Here is a 23,205-nt window from a genome sequence, read left to right as displayed (position 1 = left end):
TTGCTGCTGAGGGAAATAAAGAAAGAGTGCAGCATAATAGGAGCCTCCGTGTCTTAATAAAATTGTGGTTTTGCGCCATCACCCGCTAGCATTGGTGGGTTTGGCAAAATGTTCTTGTTGAATGAACCGTGGTCTTAAAACAAATCTTAGACAAAATGATGTATACTAAAATATGAAGTGAACTAATTTCTAATAGAACAAGATCATCACTGGGGGTGGGATTATATGTAATCCAACTTTATATAAAGGGAACTGCAGTAAGGATATTGAGAGCGTTTTGGCATGGTGGAATTATACCAACATTTGCTAATTCAGGATTTCCTTGATATGATGCTATTAATATTGAGCAATAAAACTGAATATGAGGACCAGACATTCAGTGTGTGTTGAAATTTAAGAATAGCTATATTCACAGTAAAGCTATTATATACCATGTCCAGGTATGAAATGCTTGCAGCTTCATAATAGATTAAGAAATTAGAAGAAAGAAATTAGATGAAAATGTAAACAAAATGGAATAGAGACATGCGTGGGATAAAAAATAGTTTTGTTTTGTTTTAAGCCAACCATTTTTAAATTTAGTTTTTACTGAAATTTGAAATATTGATTAGGACAAAACAGAATTGTTCTGAAAATTTTAAATTTCTGAAATTCAGACACCCATTATTCCTTATGGAGAAAGAATGCCGGTGGCGGTAACAAAGTTATTAAGTACCAATTTAGAGTGTTATCTAATAAAAAATAAGAAAGAACAACAATAAAAAAAAGCCTTGTTAATTTTGATCTTTCAGTTGTTTACTATGTAATTCTCGAATTTGCTATCCTTATGTGGGATTGTCATATTTTAGGATACCAAATAAGGAAGCTATCTGCTTAACAGCACCATAATTAAGTATCCTTAAATCTGGCAATTCCACATAAGTGTACCAATTTAGAGAATTATCTGCTAAACTACTGGCTGAGAGATCAAAATTAAGTTTAGTAGATAACTCCCTAAGTTGACATCCTTTTTAAAATGGATGGATCTAAAGCAAATCGATTAGATTAGCTACGGATCCATTAAGTCTCATTTTGTTTTCATTTTCAGCGGTCTGGAAATTCAGATGCCTCAAATTGCTGAATTGGCTGAAATTTGGCTGTAATTCAATTTGTTGCAAAATTATTTGCACAAGTCTAATTTATTTATTTATTTGTTTGTTTATAAAATATTTTACCAGGAAGGATACATTGAGATTTCTCTTGTTTTCAAATATTTCCTGGGTCCATAAAACATTGCATTGTTACAATAGGGTACAATATTACAAGAAAATACAATATACAAACAATATATATATATATATATATATATATATATATATATACACAGGTGCATTCTGTGCTATGGAATTACTTTATTTACAGTGGTGATAAATTGATCCAAAATGTACATTTCAGGGGAAAAAAAAAATTATAAAAATAAAATGCCTTTTCACTAAAGGGACATTGGAAGCATAAAAAATGTAATATTTAAAACTACTAATAAAAAAAAAATAGCACTGTAAACTATTTTTCTTAAAATAATTTTATATTTTCATTATGGAAAAGGGTGACTTCAGGAATAAGTGTATTGGATATGGGTACTGGAAAAAGAGAACGTATGCTTTGAAATACCTTCTATCATTTTAATGTACAGAAATATTTATTTTCGCAGGTTTAAACTAAGTGTTAGGTAACAGAAATACCATATGTAGGAGTGCTTTCCCTCCGGCCTTGCATGCTGTTCCTTCCTTTGTCGTATTCGTAGCAGTATAGGATAGCATCTTCTTCAACAACATTAAACCGTTTTCTATATTCTTGGTCTAGAAATGAGTTTGGAGACTCTGATCCCTTAGACACGGGTTTTCCAACAATGTGTCGGCTCATATCGTCACAAGGCAAATTTCCCTTTTCATCCCTTAAAAGACAGAAATGCTGATATTTTAAAATCCTGTGTCAGATACAAAAAAAAAAATGAAGCAAGGATAAACTAAACAGCTAACAATTACCACGATGCTCATGCAACCCTTATCTCAAAATATAAATACCATCAGTTGTATCAAACAGTGATTGGTGTCCTTGTATTCTCTGACTCATTGTTATCTTTGTATCCTCTGGTATCATGAATTTATGTTTTCTGATGGGTAGAAAGCCAATATGGCCAACAGAAGCAATTGATTCCTATTTAATGGAAAGTATTAACTTGGCTGTATGAAGCACTAGTTATATATCAATAGGAATAAATACTAAAGGAACAACTTAAGTAGGACTACCTCAGTCAGATAAATATAAATAGCTGTTGACCTAAAATCTATTAATCAAGAATGTAGCAGTTGGTAAACATTCTGATTATGAGGTTTTCGGTCTTAGATGGTATCAGCTCTCTTTGGGGGGTTCTTACAAATTGTTTTGGTCAATCCGTCCAGGCACACAATCCCAGAAACACTCACGCATGCCTCCAGACACAGAGATGCACACTCACATACAGACACACACAGATATACATTCCAGGCACACTCAATGAAACACACATACTCAAGGATACATACACACACACACATACTTCACTGACAAATACATATGCCGAGAAACATACTGCCTGACAGACAGAAATACACAAGTATAAAAACTGCTATCTGCACACACAAACAGTACCAGAAACATACAGATACACAGATACTGATATACATTGCCTGACACACCTAGATCAGCATTGTCAGACAGACGTACAAATAACACTATATTCACACTCGTACACACAGATACACACTCTCACCCATATCTACTGAAATGTATGTATTTAGCTACTCTTCTCTTTGCAGAACATTTACTAAAGTAGTATAGTTTTTCTTGGCCCTTGGATTGTCCTTCAAACATTGGGGGTTGTTTCAGGGCTGCAGGCTATGACGGCTTTTAACTTATGCCCTGAGGTTTGTGAACACAAAGAACAGGAAGACGAAAATGGAACAAGGAGCGCTGAATAATTTGCCAGTGCTGAGGAAATGATTTGACATCACATTCTCTCAGAGCTACCACACAGAAGTGGAAAGGAGGCAGTCAGTACAGTGAACTAAGGGGTCTGGTCTGTTGGAGCTATGCAATGTGGTCCGTTAAGGGGGAGATAGTTATATATACATGTGGGCTCTAATAGAGTATTGGATGTACCCTCTTGATGATGACCCTGACGGTCAATCTTTGGTTAAATATCCATTCTTGGATAGAACATGAAGGATCTGAAAATTTCCCTGTGAATTTGAAAAAAATGCAGAATTCTATCTTCAATACTCTGTAGAGTTGATAATAAAATATAGTTTTTTTTTTTTCATTTGTTTTTTTAATGTGTTGCAAATAGGGCACACTTACGACCAGGAGTGTCATATCATTTTGTGAAGTTTTGTTGCGTACAAAGGTAAACATGATGTGGCATTACCATATTGTCTTATCACATATAAAATAACTTGTTTTATCTCATCTCTGAGAACAGAACATCTAGGTGGCAATCAAAATAATGTGTTAAACTTTCCATTGCCTTTCTATTTTTTTTTTTACTTATTTATGTTTTTGGGTATTTGTTCTATTTCATCTTATAAATAATTCAAGTTTCTTCTAAATTCTAACACTAACTGTCAACATTTGGTATACTGTGTCTCAATATAAAAGTGAATAAACACAAATACCAACTGATTTTTGCTTGTGTCTGTTTTTTCGCTCTACCTTGGTGTGTATGGTTCTGCAGGAGGAGGGGGGATGAATAGGTCCTGTAGCGCAGAGCTGTCTCTCTTAGTTGGAGTGCTGATTGTGCTTGAAGGAGTAGCTACACTGCTCGTGGGGCTCCTTGAAATAAGAGGCTGTAAGTAAAGGGAGTGAAAAATTATTATTATACAAAAAATAAACCACTGTTTCAATACCTTACCAGACTGTACAATGCAAATAATCCTCTTTAGAGTAAGCTCCACACTGTTACGGATTGTTCTAATGTACTGACAGCAAAATAATATACTTGGCCTTTTTCAGTACTCAACAGTGCAAAACGTTACTTAGCTTATTATGACCCCATGATATTTCTGCTTCATTATATATGTCAGACTTTGTAGATAAACTGAAAGAAAATGGTACAACTCAAACTGTTCAGTTTAATGTTTATGCAATAGATGCTGCCGCACCTAGAAGGTGAATATTGTATTCTTTTTAATCATTTTAGTAGTATATTTGAACTTTAATAATATATATATATATATATATATATATATATATATATACATATATGTAAAAAAGTTATTCTTTTTCTTATTAACTCTGTATAAAAGCCTGTCACTTGTATGATGTTTCTTTTGTGTCCTGATGAAAGTTCCAAGCTAGGAACTGAAACGTCGACTCATGACAATAAACCGTGTTGTTATTGAAATCCAGGAGTGCCAGCAATTTTCTATCTTCTATATATATATCAGTATTTATAAAGTGGGTCAAGCTACAAAAATCACAATCCTTGAATGGCATTACCCCTTAGGTATATGATATAGAACTAATTAGTATTATGTTGAGGGGTCTTATTTTTTTAAGCGTTCATCATTTAGACAAAGGCTTAATCAATGCAATTTTCTGTTGCTAAGGCTATGACGGCTTTTAACCTATTACCTGAGATGTGTGAACACAAAGAACAGGAAGATAAAAATGGAACATGGAGTGCTGAATAATTTGCCAGTCACAGAGCATTGTAAGAAACACAGAACACATCAAACACCTGTTGTAATCGTAAAAAGAATGGTTCGACATGGAGCAAATAATTAAAGCTTCACTTGTCACATCTGACCGCTGGTATGTTGTACTTACTTATTTGTTCTGAGCAGCTATGTTTAAAGGAACATTATATTACCTAGTTTTGTGAACCACATGTTAAATTTGCAAAGCCAGTCAACCCACTCATGTGTTTCAGAAGAAACTACTGGGATTCTCTTGCAGTCTGTTTACTGGAGACCATATTTTGCCAAATACTGCAGAAGAATAATACACTATGCAGATGGCATTTTAGGTATCCAGATGCAACTGCAATTATATACTTATTGTATTTGCAGCAAATACACAAGTGTATACAAAGTAAGGTTTCAGAAAGGTTCACCATTTCTTCCTCAAGCGGCACATAGCAAATATTCTCTGAATCCCAATTAATCTTGACTTCCTGAAGCTCCTTACGTGCACGTCATCTAAATTCACACAAAGGAATTCACCCACTCATGAATATGTGCCAATCATGTTTTAGTAAAATAACTACAAGTAGTTCACTAAAACTATTGTAAACTATAAAATGTTGCAAATTAAACTCTTCTTCTAAACAAACACAATAAGAAAACAAGTAAAAAATATATATTGGAATATTATTTTATAATCTAAATTGATATTACCAAAATCAAAAGGAAAACGGGAAAACAAAAAACAAAGCAATAAGGATAAACTTACCTTCATTTCAACACTGAGGCCAAAGTATCCCTAAAGCCTAACAAAGAGGACATCAGGGACGATGAAAGGATTTGAAGTGGGGCCGCTGGTTGCCTTTTGCCAGCATACTTTGCATGCTGAGGTCATACGCCAAGTATGTACAGACTTGACATTGGCCAGCTTGGAACTATTGTTCTAGGTGCCTATTGACCCGGCTAGAGGTAGATTTACAACTCAGGCAATGAAGGGAACACACATGCAGATAATCATGGGAATGTGATACTTGAACCATAAGTATGTGCTGCATCATGCGAAAATTATACAGGTGCAAACAAGTGCTCGCATAGGTCATCAATTATTATCTTCTAGAACAGTCAGTGTAAGTGAATGTGTGCAAAACAAACTCTACAAAAACATTTACAGTGGTGTACAATGACAGAAGTCTAACATTAATGCAATAGTTCTCCCTTAAAGCAGAAAGACACAGTTGCAGTTGATGAACTTTCCATTGGCTTGTATGAAGACACAATTCTTATTTGGTTAACCAATGAAGCAAGGTTGCTTGTCATCCCGTAATGTTAATACTTATGGAGTAAGGTAAATAGGTATAGACATGCTTTCATCTAGCGCCCATGGATGCAAGCAAATGAAGCTGCTTTGTTTGTTTTATGCCACTGACTGTGACTCACTTTTTAAGAGAATTTCTAGCATCTATTAGTAGTACATCAAGGCACCAAGTACAGGAGATGCCTACAAGATGAGGTGACAATATGCCCCTTAATAGTACAGGGGCAATTGAAGAAAGAGTGGTTTATATTTCAGGTTTAACTATTACCATTTCCCCTAACTGATCAACTGATACAAGTTTCAACTAAATACAATCTAGTCTATTTATAATGACTACTATCGTCTGACAACCTGAAATTCAACAACTGCTGTCAGTTTCAAAGTACCGAATTTCTAGCATGTATTAGTAGTACATCAAGGCACCACCAAGTACAGGAGATACCTACAAGATGAGGTGACAATATGCCCCTTAATAGTGCAGGGGCAATTGAAGAAAGAGTGGTTTATATTTCAGGTTTAACTATTACCATTTCCCATAGCTGATCAACTGATACAAGTTTCAACTAAATACAATCTAGTCTATTTAGAATGACTACTATCGTCTGACAACCTGAAATTCAACAACTGCTGTCAGTTTCAAAGTACCGACTATTTCCTTTTGATATAATGTCTTGCCATGAGCATACATTTAAAGGGCGCAGTAAAAGGTTTGTTATTTTCTGTCAGTGTATTAACAAAAAAAAAAAATACTTTTGAATGATCACGCTGCTAACATTTGACAAAGTGCGCAGTGAATGGCTTCGAAGACAGTAACATTTCTAAACATAACAATTCACAAAGATTTACAGTCATTCTCACGGTGGTGTTTGATAAATGACTCAATGCTGCACCCTTTCCACTTCATTTAAAGTAAACATCCTTCTATTTCTCTCTGAAAAGCATTAGCATCATGTACGCTGTGCTCTTTAAAATGATCATCATGGAGCTTCAAAGATGTATGGATAATACATTATAGAATATTGCCTACAGTAGATCACAATGCACTTCATTTAATCAGTTAGGCAGCAAGAATGAATCATATTGTAAAAACCCAGTAGGGATGTAAGAAATGGAAAATGGGAGATTGTTATCATTCAGATAGTATCTTGGTAATATAACGGAAACCTGGACTAAAATTCTAATGTGTATATGAATGAACACGGTCATTTTGGGAGTAACAAAGCAACTATTTTTCAGTAAGTGAGGTGAACCTGATGCTGAGGAATATATTCTCATATTCTACTGCAGACATTTCTACGTAAACTGTTTCACAGCAGCTGGTTTGTGTGAACTGCATTTGTTTATTTGCCTTTTTAAATAGCTGAACTCAACAGTGTTCGTTTTGTAGACTAACAATTTTAGTCAAATTTTACTTGACCAACATTTTTGAGATTTAGTCGACTAAAATTAGACTAAAACAATTCAGATGACTAAAATACGACTAAAACTAAAATAACATTTGCTGCCAAAATTAACACTGCACAGAGAGGCTTTGAAGGGACAAAAGAGACAGACCAGGGCTTGCTCACTGTGCCTAGAGAGATATCAGCTATGCCTCACTGATGATGCCTAACAAGGCTGAAACGATCGTCTGGGGTTGCTGTGTCTCTCGTGCAGAGAGAACTTGCTGGCATTTCGGATCTGGACTGCCCGTATGGGTGGGACCAGTCTGATATGTTCTCTCTGTAATGGCACAAGATGAGCTAAAACCAGCTTGAGATCTGAGCGGGGACCCACCGAAGAGCAGGCTATTTCAGCTGCTTTCCGTTCTCCGTATACTCGTGCGCCCCGTTTTTGCTCTTGGGAGAGAGACACCTAGGGGACTGGGAGGACACAAAGAGACTCAGAGGGGCCGGGGAAGGGGCAAAAGAGACAGATAGAGGCTTTAACTAAACCCATTTTTAGTTATTTTGACTATAATCTACTGGAAATTTTAAATGTACTATGACTATGACTAAAACTAAATTGAAATTTGCTGCCAACATTAACACTGGAACACAGTGTAAAAAATAAATTACTAACATTTTCACTGTTTAGAAGAATGATACATGTACAGGGATACAGTTATAATGGAAATCATGATTTGAGTACAGTGGCATGTCAAATGGGCTGCTGGAGTGCTGAGACAGCCTTCAGGGGCCCTTAGCAAATGCCAATTCATTCTTTAAAACTGGGGTGAGATTATTTGTAGTGCTCACCACTGGCATTTTCTGTATCATTCAGCAGATCACTACGCCTCCTTTTAAAAAGTGCACTCCAGGCACCAACAACATTTGAATGCATTCTATAGGTTTAGGCCTAAATTATTACATATAAGTTTGTATATAGTTTTGCAAATTAATCAATCAATGATCAGTGCTTTGCAGCAATTTGAATTTTAGAGAGGTATTCTAGGTCAGTATATGGGTTTTGCTAATGAAAGTCTTAAGTGAGCTCTCTTAAAAAGTATTGGAGCATCTTGATTGGCTGATCACTTTGTTGTCTGGGTAATGCTTTTTCTGAATGTTCAAACTTTATTGCAAATTCAGTGAGTATACTTTGTATCTTTTATTTTTTTTATTAGTTGTTTTCTGCATACTATTCCAATGTATTACCTATATAATATATTTAAAAATAACCTTTAATCCCAGCATGCAGTGCTCTTTTACGAATAATCTTGCATCATCATGCTCTGCAAGGAGAAGTGATCAGATTGATCACAGCTTGACTGACAACAGAAATCGTGTTTCTCTCAGTACAAATATGACCTTACCTACTCTCCCTCTATTCCTTACCATTACTGTAACCACCCATAGAAAAACAATGTTTTAGCTGAATAAGTGTACATTTGCAGCTAAGACATAAACTGTTATTTTTAATGTTTCCACACCCAACATGTGTCACTGTCTGTTTTTGCAGGGAGGATGACAAATACTTAAACCCCATAATTTAATCTTCCCCTATTTTACATGAATTTATTATTAAGGATGAAGGTGATGTCCTTATGTCTTTTTTTTTGACAAAGGTGTGAAACCTTATCAGAAAAATATGTAAAGCAAAACATAGTCCACTTTTTGTATATTGTTTTATACTCTAGGCCAGGGGTGCCCAGATGTTTTAAAAGCTTCCATGATGCTTTTTCGTTCTAAAGCATTCTAAAAACATGCAAAGCATCATGGGAGTTTTAGCTGCTCTAGGCCCACTTGCCCCTGTGAGTCCATTTTTTTAATATCATTACAGATATAATTATAATAATAGATTATTACATATTACAGAATCTGGAACACACTGTCTAGCAATGTCCATGGCAGCTTATCAATGCTTCCCGGCGGCAGGAAGATACTTTAGAAGACAGTGGATCAACCAAAAGTCAAGTAACACAATGTTTTTTCACACTAAAAGATAGCTTATTTATTAAAGTGAAAATTGTCTGAAATTCGAAATGTAATCTCACAGTAAATTTCAAATTTAAGGGCAAAATAGTCCAACTGAAAAAAAACGAAACTATGCTTCCAGTTGAGTTGCTTTGGCCTTAAATTTGAAATTTACTATGCAATCACTTTAAACTCTTTGTAGCTGAACTAATTTAAAACAAGAAGGTTGTCCTTCGCAAAAAATGCCCTGACCAAATGTATTTGAAATGGAAACACTAGACAGTTATAACTTGATACTGCTATGAATGGAACTCTAGAATGAGCTGGACAGATTTAGATAATGAGGTTTTAGTATCATTGAAAGGGAATTGGGATCCATATTGACAACAGAGTTTCACAGAATAAACAACACTTCCACGAGAGGTAGTATGTAGAAAGGAAAAGAGATGTTAGAAAATAAAGAAAGAGAGAGGAAGAAAAAAAGACCGGGAAGGGGGAGAGGAAAACATAACATTGAGAACCAGGAGTATTCCAAGGTCTAGGCCCTTGACCAACACCACTGCTCGAAAACAGTGGTACAGACCAAACTAGCTTATCATACCACAATCAAGTGCATAGCTGTTTGAGAGGAACTTGAGTCTATAAAACCATTTGTGAATGTACAACTCCCTAGCATGCATTTTACCCACTGCCAGGCCATCAAATTGACGAGTGTCCTCGACCCGCTGATTTGGCAAGGGATGGGTAAAATGAACACCTCCAAAACAAAGGGAAGCCTCTTTTTGCTACATTTAATAGCAGCAGGATAAAACGGTTCTCTAATGGTTTAATCCCAAAGTTGCCTCCAGCGCAATCAGTGACCCCCCATTCACTAAACTGGCTTGAGAAAGTTTTGTTTCTTTCTCAAACTAGTTTAGTGACTGGGGAGTCACCAATTGGCTTAGAGCCTCAGAGGCACTACTGCCCGGTGACACGCGCTTCTTGAATCTGAAATTTCTGAAGCCTTATGTCGCATGGGGAGGAGTGGACATTGCAGCTTGAGGCAACTCTAGGGTTAAAAGTTCGAGAACGGTTTAAGCACTTTGAGGTAAGAGTACCACCAGGGGTCTCCTGGTGCCATAACAACTAAATTTAGATGTAGTGGTTTTGATGCCTGGTCAATCCCTTTAAGTTCGCTAAATCTACATCTCTCCCAAAATATTTTTAATTTAAAAAATGCCTGTGTCTATACCCAAGCTAAGTCATGCTTTATATGTATTAGTACTGTGAGAATTATTAGTATAAGCCATGTTTTGAAATATTTTCAGCGTCAGAATATTCTTGCTACAGCATTTATCATGTGAAACATATCATCAGTTCTTTAACATTTCATATTCCATTGGGATATATTCCTTATTTGTTATCACGGCACACATTTTTGATTCATGATCACAGAAAGTAAGGTGTTTTTTTAAGGAAATACAGAATACATTTCATTTTCATGATGCATTAGCCTTTGTAGTGCTCAAAATGGATAGTTGATCTCACGAATCAGAGCTCCCATAAAGAATGCATGGGTTAAATGCTCCCAGTTTCCAATAGATGTGCACAGAAATTTTCCACAGATACCAATAGATGCAGGAAATCTGTAAGATCAGAGAGCGGGACCAATAAGTTAAAGAGCAGAATTTCTTTACGAAACCCAGCTTTCCACTTAAAATAGCTGGGCAGTGAACCAAATCATGGTTTGATTCACTAATCCCATGGATAAAAACTGAGCTTTACTGATCCTTTGTGAGAAAGAGCATTGAAAACCTGAATTCTCAATGAGAACTGAAAAGTAACACTATGAATATACTGCATGTGTTAAACATCAAAGAATCTCTGCTCTGAAAGCTGAAACATATAATTCTATACATAGAAACAAATAATAATTTTCAGATTAAACAGCATAAACATTTTTGTTTTTATCAGGACAACAAGTTATTAAAAGCTGGATTCAAAACTTTTTGTTTCTGTAATATTAAAGGGACTCTCCAGTGCCGGCACTGCAGTTTCCTGCAGTGCCCCTCTCCCTCCCACCCCCCCATCCCATGTTGCTGAACTTACCTAAATCCAGCACCGATGTCCCTCGGCGCTGGGTCAGGCTCCGCCCACACTCCTCTGCCACCGATGTCAGCCGGCGGGGGAGACCTAATGCGCATGCGCGGCAATGGCCATGCGCGTCAGACCTCCCCATAGGAAAGCATTCTTCAATGCTTTCCTATGAGGATTCCGGCGACGCTGGAGGTCCTCATGCATAGCGTAAGGACATCCAGCGTCATTTAAAACATTTTCGGGTTTAAAACATTTTCGGGTTTTAAGAACCCGGAAGTCCGTCTAGTGGCTATCTGATAGGAAAACTTAACCCTGCAAGGTAATTATTGCAGTTTATAAAAATGGGCAGAAGTGGTCTGGGTGCCTGGAGTGTCCCTTTAAATGTGAGCCTTTGTTTGAACCCTATTATTGAGTACCGCACAATGTGTCTGTGCTCTATAAATAAATGATAACCATGAAAATATAATGCTGAATAATTTATAGAAATTCATCAAAAAATTAAAAGAAAAAGCTTGTTTGAAGCAAATACTAATTAACTTGCTCAATGCTTATGAATATACGGGGGAGCAGATGGCCAGTTTCATTAAAAAAAGTTAATTTAAACATAATGGTAAACTTTGTACACAATAGATCAATGAGTCCATTATATAGGGGAAAATAATAAGTGGTGCCAAGTCCATCTATGCATACAAATCTTTAGCACACAGTCTGAAAGAAAATGTTTAAATGTGGATCTGTTAACTTGGATTCAGTGTTCACAAAAAGTAGCATTATTAGCAATATAATAAAAATAAATTGTAACCAGGTGTTATTTTTTTCAATGTCTAAATTAAACAATTATACATGCATTTGTAGAATGTGGCATGTATGATTATGATTATCCAGAGTAGAGGATGCAATTTTGGCACATTAAAAAACTGGACCATTCCTGCTTCTAACAATTACATTCCCATCTAAATATCTTACATTTATAATAAAATAGAGCTCTAACCCCATTCATCGCCGGCACTTATCCCACTACGTAGGTTATTGAGTGCCAACTACAGAGGATTTCTCTATTTTTTTTTGTCTTTGTCTTCTTTTATCCTTTCTTTTTACTGTTTCTTCTCTATAGTCTCATGTCTTTCTTTGTGACTTTTTGCCTTGTCTCTTCTACTTACTGCCTAGTTACATTTTTATCTACTGATGGTGTTGGGATTACCCAGTGTATTGTGAAAGTGTGTTCATTTTAATTGGTCTTGTCACAATTTGTGTGTACACCTTTTATTGTGAAATGTCCATTTTATGCACTGCTTTATGTTCGTGAATCATCACCTTTTCCTTTTATTTTTGTTTCTGTCTAGGTTTGTGAAACTTTAGTAACCTTCAATTGAAAAACAAGTAGAGCTCAAAGAGTTTAATGGAACACTATAACACACAAACATGTATTCCTGACCCTATAGTCTTAAACCCACCATTTAGGTGGCTTGCCCCCCTCTTAAAACTCACCTTATGTCCAGTGCCGCGTGGGTCTGCCGGCACTGGCTCCGCCCCCTTTGTGACATCATCAAAATGGCCCACAGGGAATGCATTGGATTGGCTAAAACCGGCACGGGCTGGGTCAAATGCCATTTTGGCCAATCAGGACCGACCTCCTCATAGAGATGCATTGAATGCAGAGCGTGGCGACGCTGAACGTCAGTGCTGCTTTTTCGACAGCACGGACCCAGGAAGCCCCTCCAGTGGCCATCTAAGGAGTGGCCACTTGGAGGTGCCCCTAGGGGCAATGTAAACACTGGCTTTTCCCTGAAAAGGCAGTGTTTACATTAAAAAAGTCTGAAGGGAGCTATTATATTCATCAGAACAACTACATTAAGCTGTAGTTGTTCTGGTGACTATAGTGTCCCTTTAAGTTAGATGTGCTCCTTTACTAGATTAGATCACTTCATTAAATTAAATCAAAACACAATTAAACTTACCTTTATTGTACTGTCAAGACAGATTCCTCACTGCAGCCCTATCCTGATGACTTGAAGACTTTGTCCAGTCAACTGATTCTTCACATAGAGAAACATTGTAGACATACAGCACATGCAGGGCAATTGTAATCTGCCATTTCAATGCTTCTCTGTGAGAAGCATTAGACACACACCCAACAATTAACATTAACATACTTTGCATATGTTGGATGCAAATTGAATTTGAATAACCCATAGTGTTTGTGTGATATTGATTAGTGGTGGGGTTTGCAAAAAAAATAAATAGTGCTGTTATTCAGAAATGACACTGATTTCGACAGCTAGCTGCAGAAGTAGCATCTATGCCCCCAAATAATTTAATTAAGATGACGTGATTTTGGTGCTTAGATTTAATGGAAAACCCTTTAATGAAAAATGTGCAAAATTAAAATCATGGCTTTCTAAGCTCTAATACATACAATACACGATTATAGAAAGGATGATATATACATGAGAACATCATACCTTCTAGAACATTAGATGATAAACATCGGTTTCTTTAAACAAGCTCAGGTGACCTTTGTTAGATATTAATCTGTCAGAATCATTTGGCTGGCAACATGGAAATAATATAGAAAATAATAACCAGTGCACAAGCAACCAGATTGACCAATGTGCTATGCATTTGATTTATCTGTGTATGGTACTATTTGGTATCTATAGCTGTAGAATGAATACATTGGAGGCCTGCTACAAATGCACAACTGTTAGAAAGAAACTGTGTACAATTTTAAATGGGTACTTTTTCATTTCCTACCCACCGAACCCCTTTTTTTGATTGACACAACTATGTTTTGGCTAGAGACAATCTCACATTATATAGAAAATAAATTATTTTAAGAATCTATAAATAAGATTTTAATGTAATACTTAATCCAACATGCAAAGAAAAGAAAATCCACATGATTTAATTAATTAACCATCATTATTAAAATCCCCAGTATCCAGTTTTCACTGCAGCTTTGGTCAACACTCAGCAGCAATCCGCAAAGAGATCAATAAACTAAATCTAAGCAGGTGCATGGCAATAAATTATACAAACGGAACCATAAACAACAACGTTTAGAGCTCATGAGTTGTTTGTCTGGTTTAATCATGCATCTTAATTATGGGATGATAAAATAGCCGACCATTGAGAGGAACATAGTGCATTTATAGTCTATTCCACATTATTAATATCATGGCCACATTATAGGTGAAGGGGAAGAGCAAGGCTATGAGCCATATAAAGTGATCTTTCATGCCACCATTTTGAATCTTTGTGTACCAAAGAACTAATGTGCAACATCCCTCTGGTATATGAGAAGTTATAAACAATCCATTTTGTCTTGTAAAGAGCAGAAACATCCTACAAGTGCACCAGCATTTTTTATATGTTTATTAACATATTTTTTCAACTCTTTATCTTCTCCATCCAAGCCTTTTTTTGTTTGGTAATACTAACATTTATTTGAAACATCTGATGAACAGCTATGATGCAAATAGTAAATAGTACTTTTGCATAAAGAATATAATTTATATTAAGAAAGTTCTAACTAACAACAACCATGTGGCTGCTTAAACTGTAAATACATATGATTTGAAGATTGAGAAATATCAATTAACTGGCAAGATGGTTATGCTAAACAACTTGGAGGTCTGTGCCTACTAGGCCTTACAGTAGTATATTGTGAGGGGTAAACTTGGGAGATTGGAGATAAATAGCTCCTTTCTGTTTGGGAAAACGGTACTAATGCACAAAAAAGCTGACTGCTGTCTTTATTAAGTCCTTAATAGCAATAGTTTGCCGATAAAACAGTCTCCCTTTGTTGTAGCTATAGCCTGACCAATAAATCAGTAATGTCGGTGGCTAAGGTCTGGTTACCAAAAAGCTAACAAAAAAATCCCCATAAAGGTACATTGGCAGCAAAAAAATCATAGGATAAGGAGTTACAATACTGGCTAAATACAATGTTGCAATGATCAAAAAGTGATCAGCTAAAAGTAATTCCTTCCTTCCTAATCCTACTTGGGAGGTATAGATTGGAGACCAGTTCCCATAGTATTTGTATAGCGACTTGTGACCCACTCTCCTGGTATCTTATCTAACCGAGAGCCTGTACAACAGTCCCTAGTAACCTCCCAACACCTTCGAGGGTGTTCTAATCTGTTACTGACTCTAAAATAGAGCAAAAATGCTGCCTAATGTGCCATCACAATCGCTGTAAGGACAACACTGTGGAAGTGAAAGAAATTACATTAACCAGTGAGGGTCTAAATACCCATAGTGTGCAAAACAAGTGGTGAGGTGAGAAAAATAAATAATAAGGCTAACGCATTTGATTTGCCCTGACATACAGGGAAGGAAAATGCCTGCCTGCCTGCCAAATGCTTAGTTATCATTATTATTTATGTGGTGGAGTTGGAGTGTAGCTTTATTCCAATGGTGTATCTCGAGCCCAAACTCAGGAGGGGCAATGCTGGATTTTGTGACAAATTCTAAAAGCAGGGCACATACACCCAAGAAAATACAGATGCCTGGATTTACAACAATGAATATAGTGAAATATAGCTGCACACATTTAGGTAAACGGCTCCTGCTATGACACTGACACCCTGACTCCTTCCTGACAAATCAATTAAATGCCCCTGTTTTCCCTGTATGTGCAGAAGGCTTAATAAGCGGCGGCCCTGGCATTTTTTTTTCAATATCTTGGTTGCAGACATTTTGGGACGGACTGGGTTGACCCCTCAGTTAGCTCTTGATACCTGTCAGACCTGAATTCCCCTCGCTTACGATAGGAACATTTCTACTGGTGTTCAGGATCAATTACTGCATTATTCATACTTTATTCCCCTCATAAATGAGATTATATGACTAAGCTTGCTTCAGTCCAGCTCATTTCCAAGGTAAGAACCACAATTTATTTCACTGCTTCTATCCTATCTCCAGAAGAAGAGAAAGGTACAGATCTATAGGACACTTAGTGGATAATAAAAAAGCATGTCTGCCTTCCAGTTTTTTGTTTTTTTTTTGCAAGCAACTTCAGTAAGTATAGTTAGTATCACAGAGTCAAATAGCATGGGATCATCCTATAAAAATAAATAAATCACATCTTGTTTGGTGCAATTGTTTTAATAAATATTTTAGGTTTTTTTGGTTTTTTTTTTTTACAAATCACCTTAATTTGACAGATTGTTATGCAATTATATAAAATTCATATTGAAGTCAAACACACTATGTCTGTGGTTTTGTTTCAACAGATTGTGGTGATGTTTTTTTTTTTTTTAATTCTTTATTTGTAGTTGAAAGCGTTACATATATCCATTACATATTGCGAAAAGGTTAACACATCTAAGTATTTTTGTAACTTCATGTATCTTGATACTTCAACATGTTCTAGTAAATCTACAGCGATAACATCGCCAACACGTTTCGTGTGTATTTAAGAATAACATAGTAATAGTCCAGATAAAACTGGGAAATGAAGAGTAGAAAGTTGTTCGTCCTCTGTTGTTATGCTATTATACTCTTAAGATTTGTAAGGAAGCTAGTCTTTTACCATATATGCATATTGTGATACAGCTCTTAGTCTTTGTGAGGAGGTAGAAGAAAATGTGAGTAGCAGGAAAGAAAGTTAAGAGTGAGTTTATAGTAGACGATCGTTTAGAAGTGGTATTGGTAGGACCCCAGTAAGCCCCGGTCATAGGTCTGTTTTCCCCTAGTGTATGTCGTTGAGCTATCCGTAGTCATGTATTTTCTGACCCAATCAGCAAAGTCACTATTGACCCATGGATCCCACACTTTTTCAATTTTTTTTGAGGTTACCTCTGACCTGTGCAGTGAGTTTGTCCATTAGTTATGTGTCCTTTATTTTTGTGAAGACCATGTATAAAGAGGGGACTTCCGTCTGGAGCCAGCCCTGCTCTATAGCCGATCTGTCCACTAGAGTTGTTGTTTGGCTCTCAACCAGTCATCTACAGGTCTTGACAATAGGTAGACCCATGGATACAGTGTGGTGATGTCTTTTTAAGGGCAGACTATACTATTGAATTTCGTTTTCCAGAGCTTTCCATGGGTTTTTTTTCTTTTAAAGATTTTAGAAGATCCCTCTGAGTAATTATGAAATTAATTTTATCTGGCTCACATAAAGCCCTTAATAAAAAGTATACCCCAAGGGACTGTACAGTTTTTACATTCACAGATTGAACCAGTCCACAGGACCCAATGCTGGATATAGGCTCTATTTACACTTGGCAACCATTTTATGTTGTTCCTTAACCCCTTAAGGACACATGACGTGTGTGACATGTCATGATTCCCTTTTATTCCAGAAGTTTGGTCCTTAAGGGGTTAAAATACATTGCAAAATGACAGCAGTGTGATCTGGGAACCTGCCTGGCTTGAAAGTCAGACCTCAATGACACAAGACGTGTCAAGGAAAGCTCAGAGTAGAAAATGTTCCTCTTGAGTTTCAGACTTTGAAGATGAGTAAAAAAAAAACACATTGCTACATGCCCAGGAGCTCCTTTAGCACGAAGCGATAATCCATGGCACTGGGCTGTATTAAATATACATTACTCATAAGAACCCCATCAGCTAACCAAGTTACTATACTATAAATGAATCCCTACAAGCACTAGTCACTATACTGCATTAAAAGCAGGTTCATAAAGCTAAGTATTTACAAGGATTTGTTAAGGAACAGAAACCCACAGGCATCTACGAATTTGAAATGGAAATCTGGATTTACCTTGAATCTATTATAGTTCCAGTTACATTTTGACAATACATTCAATTTACATTTCCCAGGAAATAAAAGCATAAATAAGCAATGGGATATCCTATAACTTCTGAAATGAAATTACTTAAAAATTGCATCAGGTTTGCTAGAAGATTTTTATGTGTGTCTTTTCATTAATAAAGTTATTCTCTCTTCTATAGCAATGAGTGAGTGGCTGGTGAAGTTTAAAGGTAGCACAAACTTTCCCACAACGTGTAGGGTTTTACCCACTTAACCCTTTGTGGTGCTATGCCCTGCTCAAAACCTATCCAGTTATCAATTAAGTGGGAGGGAATTGGAAACTGCAGATATAATCATGACAAGATCATGGTTTTTTTTTTAAATAAAACACGCTTAATATCAATCCATTACAATCCCAATACATGTTATTCATTTATTTATTGATGCAACTAGCCCCACATGCCTCAGTGGACCAGTGTGACTGAGTCAAAACAAGTTACGTGGGATTAGTACAAAATTTCAGACAAAATCTTCTATGGGTAGGGTGCAACATAGTCTGCATAATACAGGAGAACTTAGTGCAATATAACATGCCAGACGCATAGGTACTTATTTTGCTTGGACTATCCCTTTATTGGGACATTTTTGACATAGTACAGTATCATATTGGTTTAAGCCATGAGACCTTTGGTCAACTCTGAGTAAATTTTATTGAGATGGTAGCTACTCTCTGAGATATGTTGTCATTTGAAGTTTTAATAGAATACATATTTCATAAATACTAATTCCAATAAATTGTCTTTTTACCTACAAAATAATATTTCAACACACAAAACTGGCAATCACAATTATCCAGGTGAGAAAGTCCAGGTATTAATGAATTCTGAAAACCATAGTCTGCCATATTGCTTTAAATGATAGATCTACCAACTGAATAACTCATGATCAAGAAGGGGTCCATCAGATTTGTGTTCCAATTTCAATCCTACTATTAAAAAAACAAAAAACAAAGAACTGATATTGCAGCCTTTTGCGTTTGAACTACTGAAATGTATGTTGTTTGTCTCTTTTGCCAACAAAAGAAGCAAATGAAGAAGAAAAAAACAACAAAAAACACAAACAAAATTTAAAATCACTAAAAAAATCTAGTAACTTAAGATGCTTACTGATAAACGTGTCCAGGAATAAGTTTTCATTTCATCATCATACCACTAAAAAATAAGATGACACTCATTATGATTAAATTATTGCTTCAGTGATATATGCAGCATGTAGATACTTCAGTCTTGTTATTTGGATAATGTAGAATCAAAAGCTATAAAATGTGGCATGCTTGCTATCCTGTTTATTAATGTGGGCCTCTCAAGTTGCAGTACTTTTAAAATTTAGATCTCTGCCGGGAATTACCTGGCAAGATTTATTAAAACGTATAAATTTTAAGGGTTTTATTTCCCAGCCATCTACAAGATGGTATTTGCAAAAGAAAAGCATGCTTATTTTCCTATTTATTATAGGCAATTGAAATAATTTTTTTGTTATTTTTTTGTTATTTTTTTTAGCAGATAAATTAAATGAATTTTATGATTTGCGCCAAGGTGCGGCACAAATTGTACAAACGACTGTCGAAGGCACACATTATTAGACTGTATGCTGCATGTGTACAAGGCACATATTTAAGCATTGCAGAGTTCACCTATGGCTAAAATGATGGTGCATGACTTATGGTTAAGCTTTATTACCTGCAGAGCAAGGGGTTTCCATCTCATATTTTTCAGTAAAGCTGGCGCTGAGGTAAGCATGCTCTGAGGTCGCTTTTTCAAAGTTAAGATAACACCACTCGGGTCCTCTCGCAGTGCATTCACCAAATTTTTCAACTGCCACCCCACCTGGTAACCAGCAAAATTATTACAATAAAATTTAAGTCATAGTAGTCAGTTTGATGATCCCCTCTAACAAAGAAGGGAAAAAAGTTGGTGATGTGGATGATTACTGTTTTACTAATAGGCAGGTGTAGGAAGTATGATAATATACAAAGTCATTATCCGACTCATTTTATGGTTAGAACTATCAAATGGACAATCAGAACAGCATTGAATGGAACCATTTTTTAACGTATGGTCCCAGTTTAGATTTAATATTATTTTTTTTAATCTTTAGGTTGTACATTGCTTAGCTTTAGTAATCAATTAGTAATCAAGAAAAGCGTTGTCCTGCCACCTTGAAAATAATTTAGCTTTTTTATACTTGGGATCAAGGATAAGTACCGCTTCCTTTGCGCCTGGCTCCTTTTTGTGTAATGAATTACAATAATAATAAATTAAAAAAAAAAAAAAAACATGTTTGTGCAAAGACTATATCAAATATGTATATATGTATCACAATCCTTGATAGGACTGTGGATGTTGGTAGATACATTGCTATTACTTATTATTTGTGTTAAAAGTACAAAATTATTAATAAACCTTCTAAATATATGTTCAGTAAAGAAAAGCTTCTGCTGACTTGCATGATCATTTCTTGTGTGATTGTGAATTTAAGAATCATGGCACACACAAAACATTTAAAGAAAGTGGAATTTAAAAAAAATAAAAAATAAAAAAATATTTGGATATTTAATATTAAGAATTTTAAACAGCAGATAACCAATCTGAAACCAGTATGTTTATAAAATTATAATATCGTCTATAGAATACACAAGTATAACTATATAAAAATATGATAAAGTGATGTTTTAAATTATGTTTTAAACAACTTAAAACGTAGCTCACAGCTGACAGCAGTGCAGTGCACTTTTTGTGCATTTATTTTTATATTTCTTTTTATGTGTTAGCTCTATTTTTTAAGTAATAGTTGGACTCATATATCGTAAAAGTATTTGTCTGACCTTGTTCACTTGCACTCTGTTAGACTTTGAATATTTGTTCTCTTCAAGAGCAAAAGTTCGCAAGGTAACTGAAATCTCATAGGAGTGTGGAATTATTTTTCCATATATCGTGGATATTTTTCTACTTATTGTTTGATGTAAACTATATCATCCCCTTGCAGTAAAAATGGTAATTAGAATAAGAATGCAAAGCAAACAATATAAATTAGATATGATCTGAATTATAAATAAGTTGCACCATGCCACAAACATACATTCCTCAAAACATTTGTTGAAACAAGAAACAAAATAAAAAGCCTTTCTATGTTAAGTTTCGACAAAACCATTTATACAAATGGAGGAAGTCTGGAACCTGCTTAGGAACTGACGTCCTTTCCAAATTAAAGGACCACTATAGGCACCCAGACCACTTCAGCTTAATGAAGTGGTCTGTGTGCCAGGTCCATCTAGGATTAACCCTTTCTGCTGTAAACATAGCAGTTTCAGAGAAACTATGTTTACCTATGGGTTAATCCAGCCTCTAGTGGCTGTCTCATTGACAGCCGCTAGAGGCGCTTCTGCGCTTCTCACTGTGATTTTCACAGTGACAAGACACCAGCGTCCATAGGAAAGCATTGAGAATGCTTTCCTATGGACTGGCTGAATGCGCACGCGGCTCTTGCCGCGCATGCGCATTCAGCAAATGACGAGAAAGGAGGAGGAGAGTATGTGTTTAACCCCTTCCTCACCCTAGAGCCCGGCGGGAGGGGGACCCTAAGAGTGGGGGGGACCTAGAGTCCCTATAGTGCCAGGAAAACGAATATGTTTTCCTGGCACTATAGTGGTCCTTTAAAGTTATTAAATAGTATGTGAATTCATCAAGTAATTCTAAAACAACATCCAACATCAACTAACAACCTTTTGCCAACAACCAACCATTGTAATGGCAATGTCATGATTTGGAAAAGCTTGTTGCATTAGAATGTGGACACTATTTTTGAAGGCATCTAAACATGTAGAAAGGTTGGCAGGAGTTTGATGACTCGTGTCCTGCCTGGTAGGCTAATGGTGTGAATTATGCATGCTGGTTAGTATTTAATTTAGCCTTATCACTTGTCCTTTTGTTTTTGTGCATTTTATATCTCTTCAATAAAATTTTGAATAATATTATGTATTGATAGTGGCGTGCACCTTGTTTGGTTTGCAACAGATTCATAGTGCTACATGGGGAAGTATCGTCTAAAGATTGCACCAGGTTTTATTATAATTGTTGTATTCAAGTGTTCTCTATTGCAAATTTGATTGGAAATACTATAATTAAAGGTAGCAAAATTTGCTTTGTATCACTGCCTTTAACAGGAGAATGTGAGACCATTCATGGACCAACAATAAACAGTTGTGCAGCCAGATCACGAATCATGCACATGGTCCAACATACAAATAAGTCTACATCACTATAGTTGAGATACAATATATTTATAGTTTTGGAATGGTGGAATGACCTAGTGAAGTTTAAACCCAAGTCCCAATGAGATATTTTGGTTGCACAATATACCACAATAAATTACTTAAACGGCTGTTGATAAAATATTACAGTATGAGCAGGCTTGCAGTCATTACTAACAACGGAGTACACTGCAGAGTACATATCAACCAAAATCATACAGACATAACGGTATGTTAAAAAATGGTAAACCTTATAACATATTTTTAAAAAAATGGATTGCATGCCATTCTGAACAAACTCAGCATGCTTAATCAATCCGCATCATGCTTGGCCTTGAAAACATTCCCAATCATCACCCAAACAATTACAATTTAGTAAATCCCAAGCAAATACTGTACTCACCTATACCACAAAATGTATTATACAACATGAGAATATATTAATTATTTATCATTCATACCCTTTGGCTGATAATTAAGTGACACATATCCACTTAATTATCTGCCAAAGTAGGGTTTTCACAACCAATAACCATTGCTCGGGTCATGGCTACTTTAATTACAAAAACCCCATATGGGGAAATATAACTCTATATGACACACATTTATATATTTTTTTAAAGTTTATAAATCTTTTTTTTTTGTTGTGCATGAAATAACAGCAGGCTTGCTCAGCCACAACAGCAGTCGCA

The 23,205-nt window shown here is 35.8% G+C and overlaps 1 protein-coding gene across 1 annotated transcript in view; it reads right to left on the bottom strand.

Moving 5' to 3' along the window:
* Positions 1–23,205, bottom strand: part of CNKSR2 (connector enhancer of kinase suppressor of Ras 2) — a 354,304-nt gene that overhangs the window by 129,023 nt on the left and 202,076 nt on the right. The window contains exons 10-13 of the mRNA XM_063450253.1: positions 19,944–20,090; positions 19,371–19,415; positions 3,730–3,863; positions 1,722–1,933 (exon numbers count right to left, since the gene is read on the bottom strand). Coding sequence (XP_063306323.1) covers positions 1,722–1,933; positions 3,730–3,863; positions 19,371–19,415; positions 19,944–20,090 — 538 coding nt within the window. The remainder of the gene's footprint in view (positions 1–1,721; positions 1,934–3,729; positions 3,864–19,370; positions 19,416–19,943; positions 20,091–23,205) is intronic.

Source organism: Pelobates fuscus, chromosome 1 (genome assembly GCF_036172605.1).
Source record: "Pelobates fuscus isolate aPelFus1 chromosome 1, aPelFus1.pri, whole genome shotgun sequence".
Classification (NCBI taxonomy): Eukaryota; Metazoa; Chordata; class Amphibia; order Anura; family Pelobatidae; genus Pelobates; species Pelobates fuscus.
Note: the sequence above shows the minus strand (reverse complement) of the source record. Positions and strands in the feature narration are given on the sequence as shown.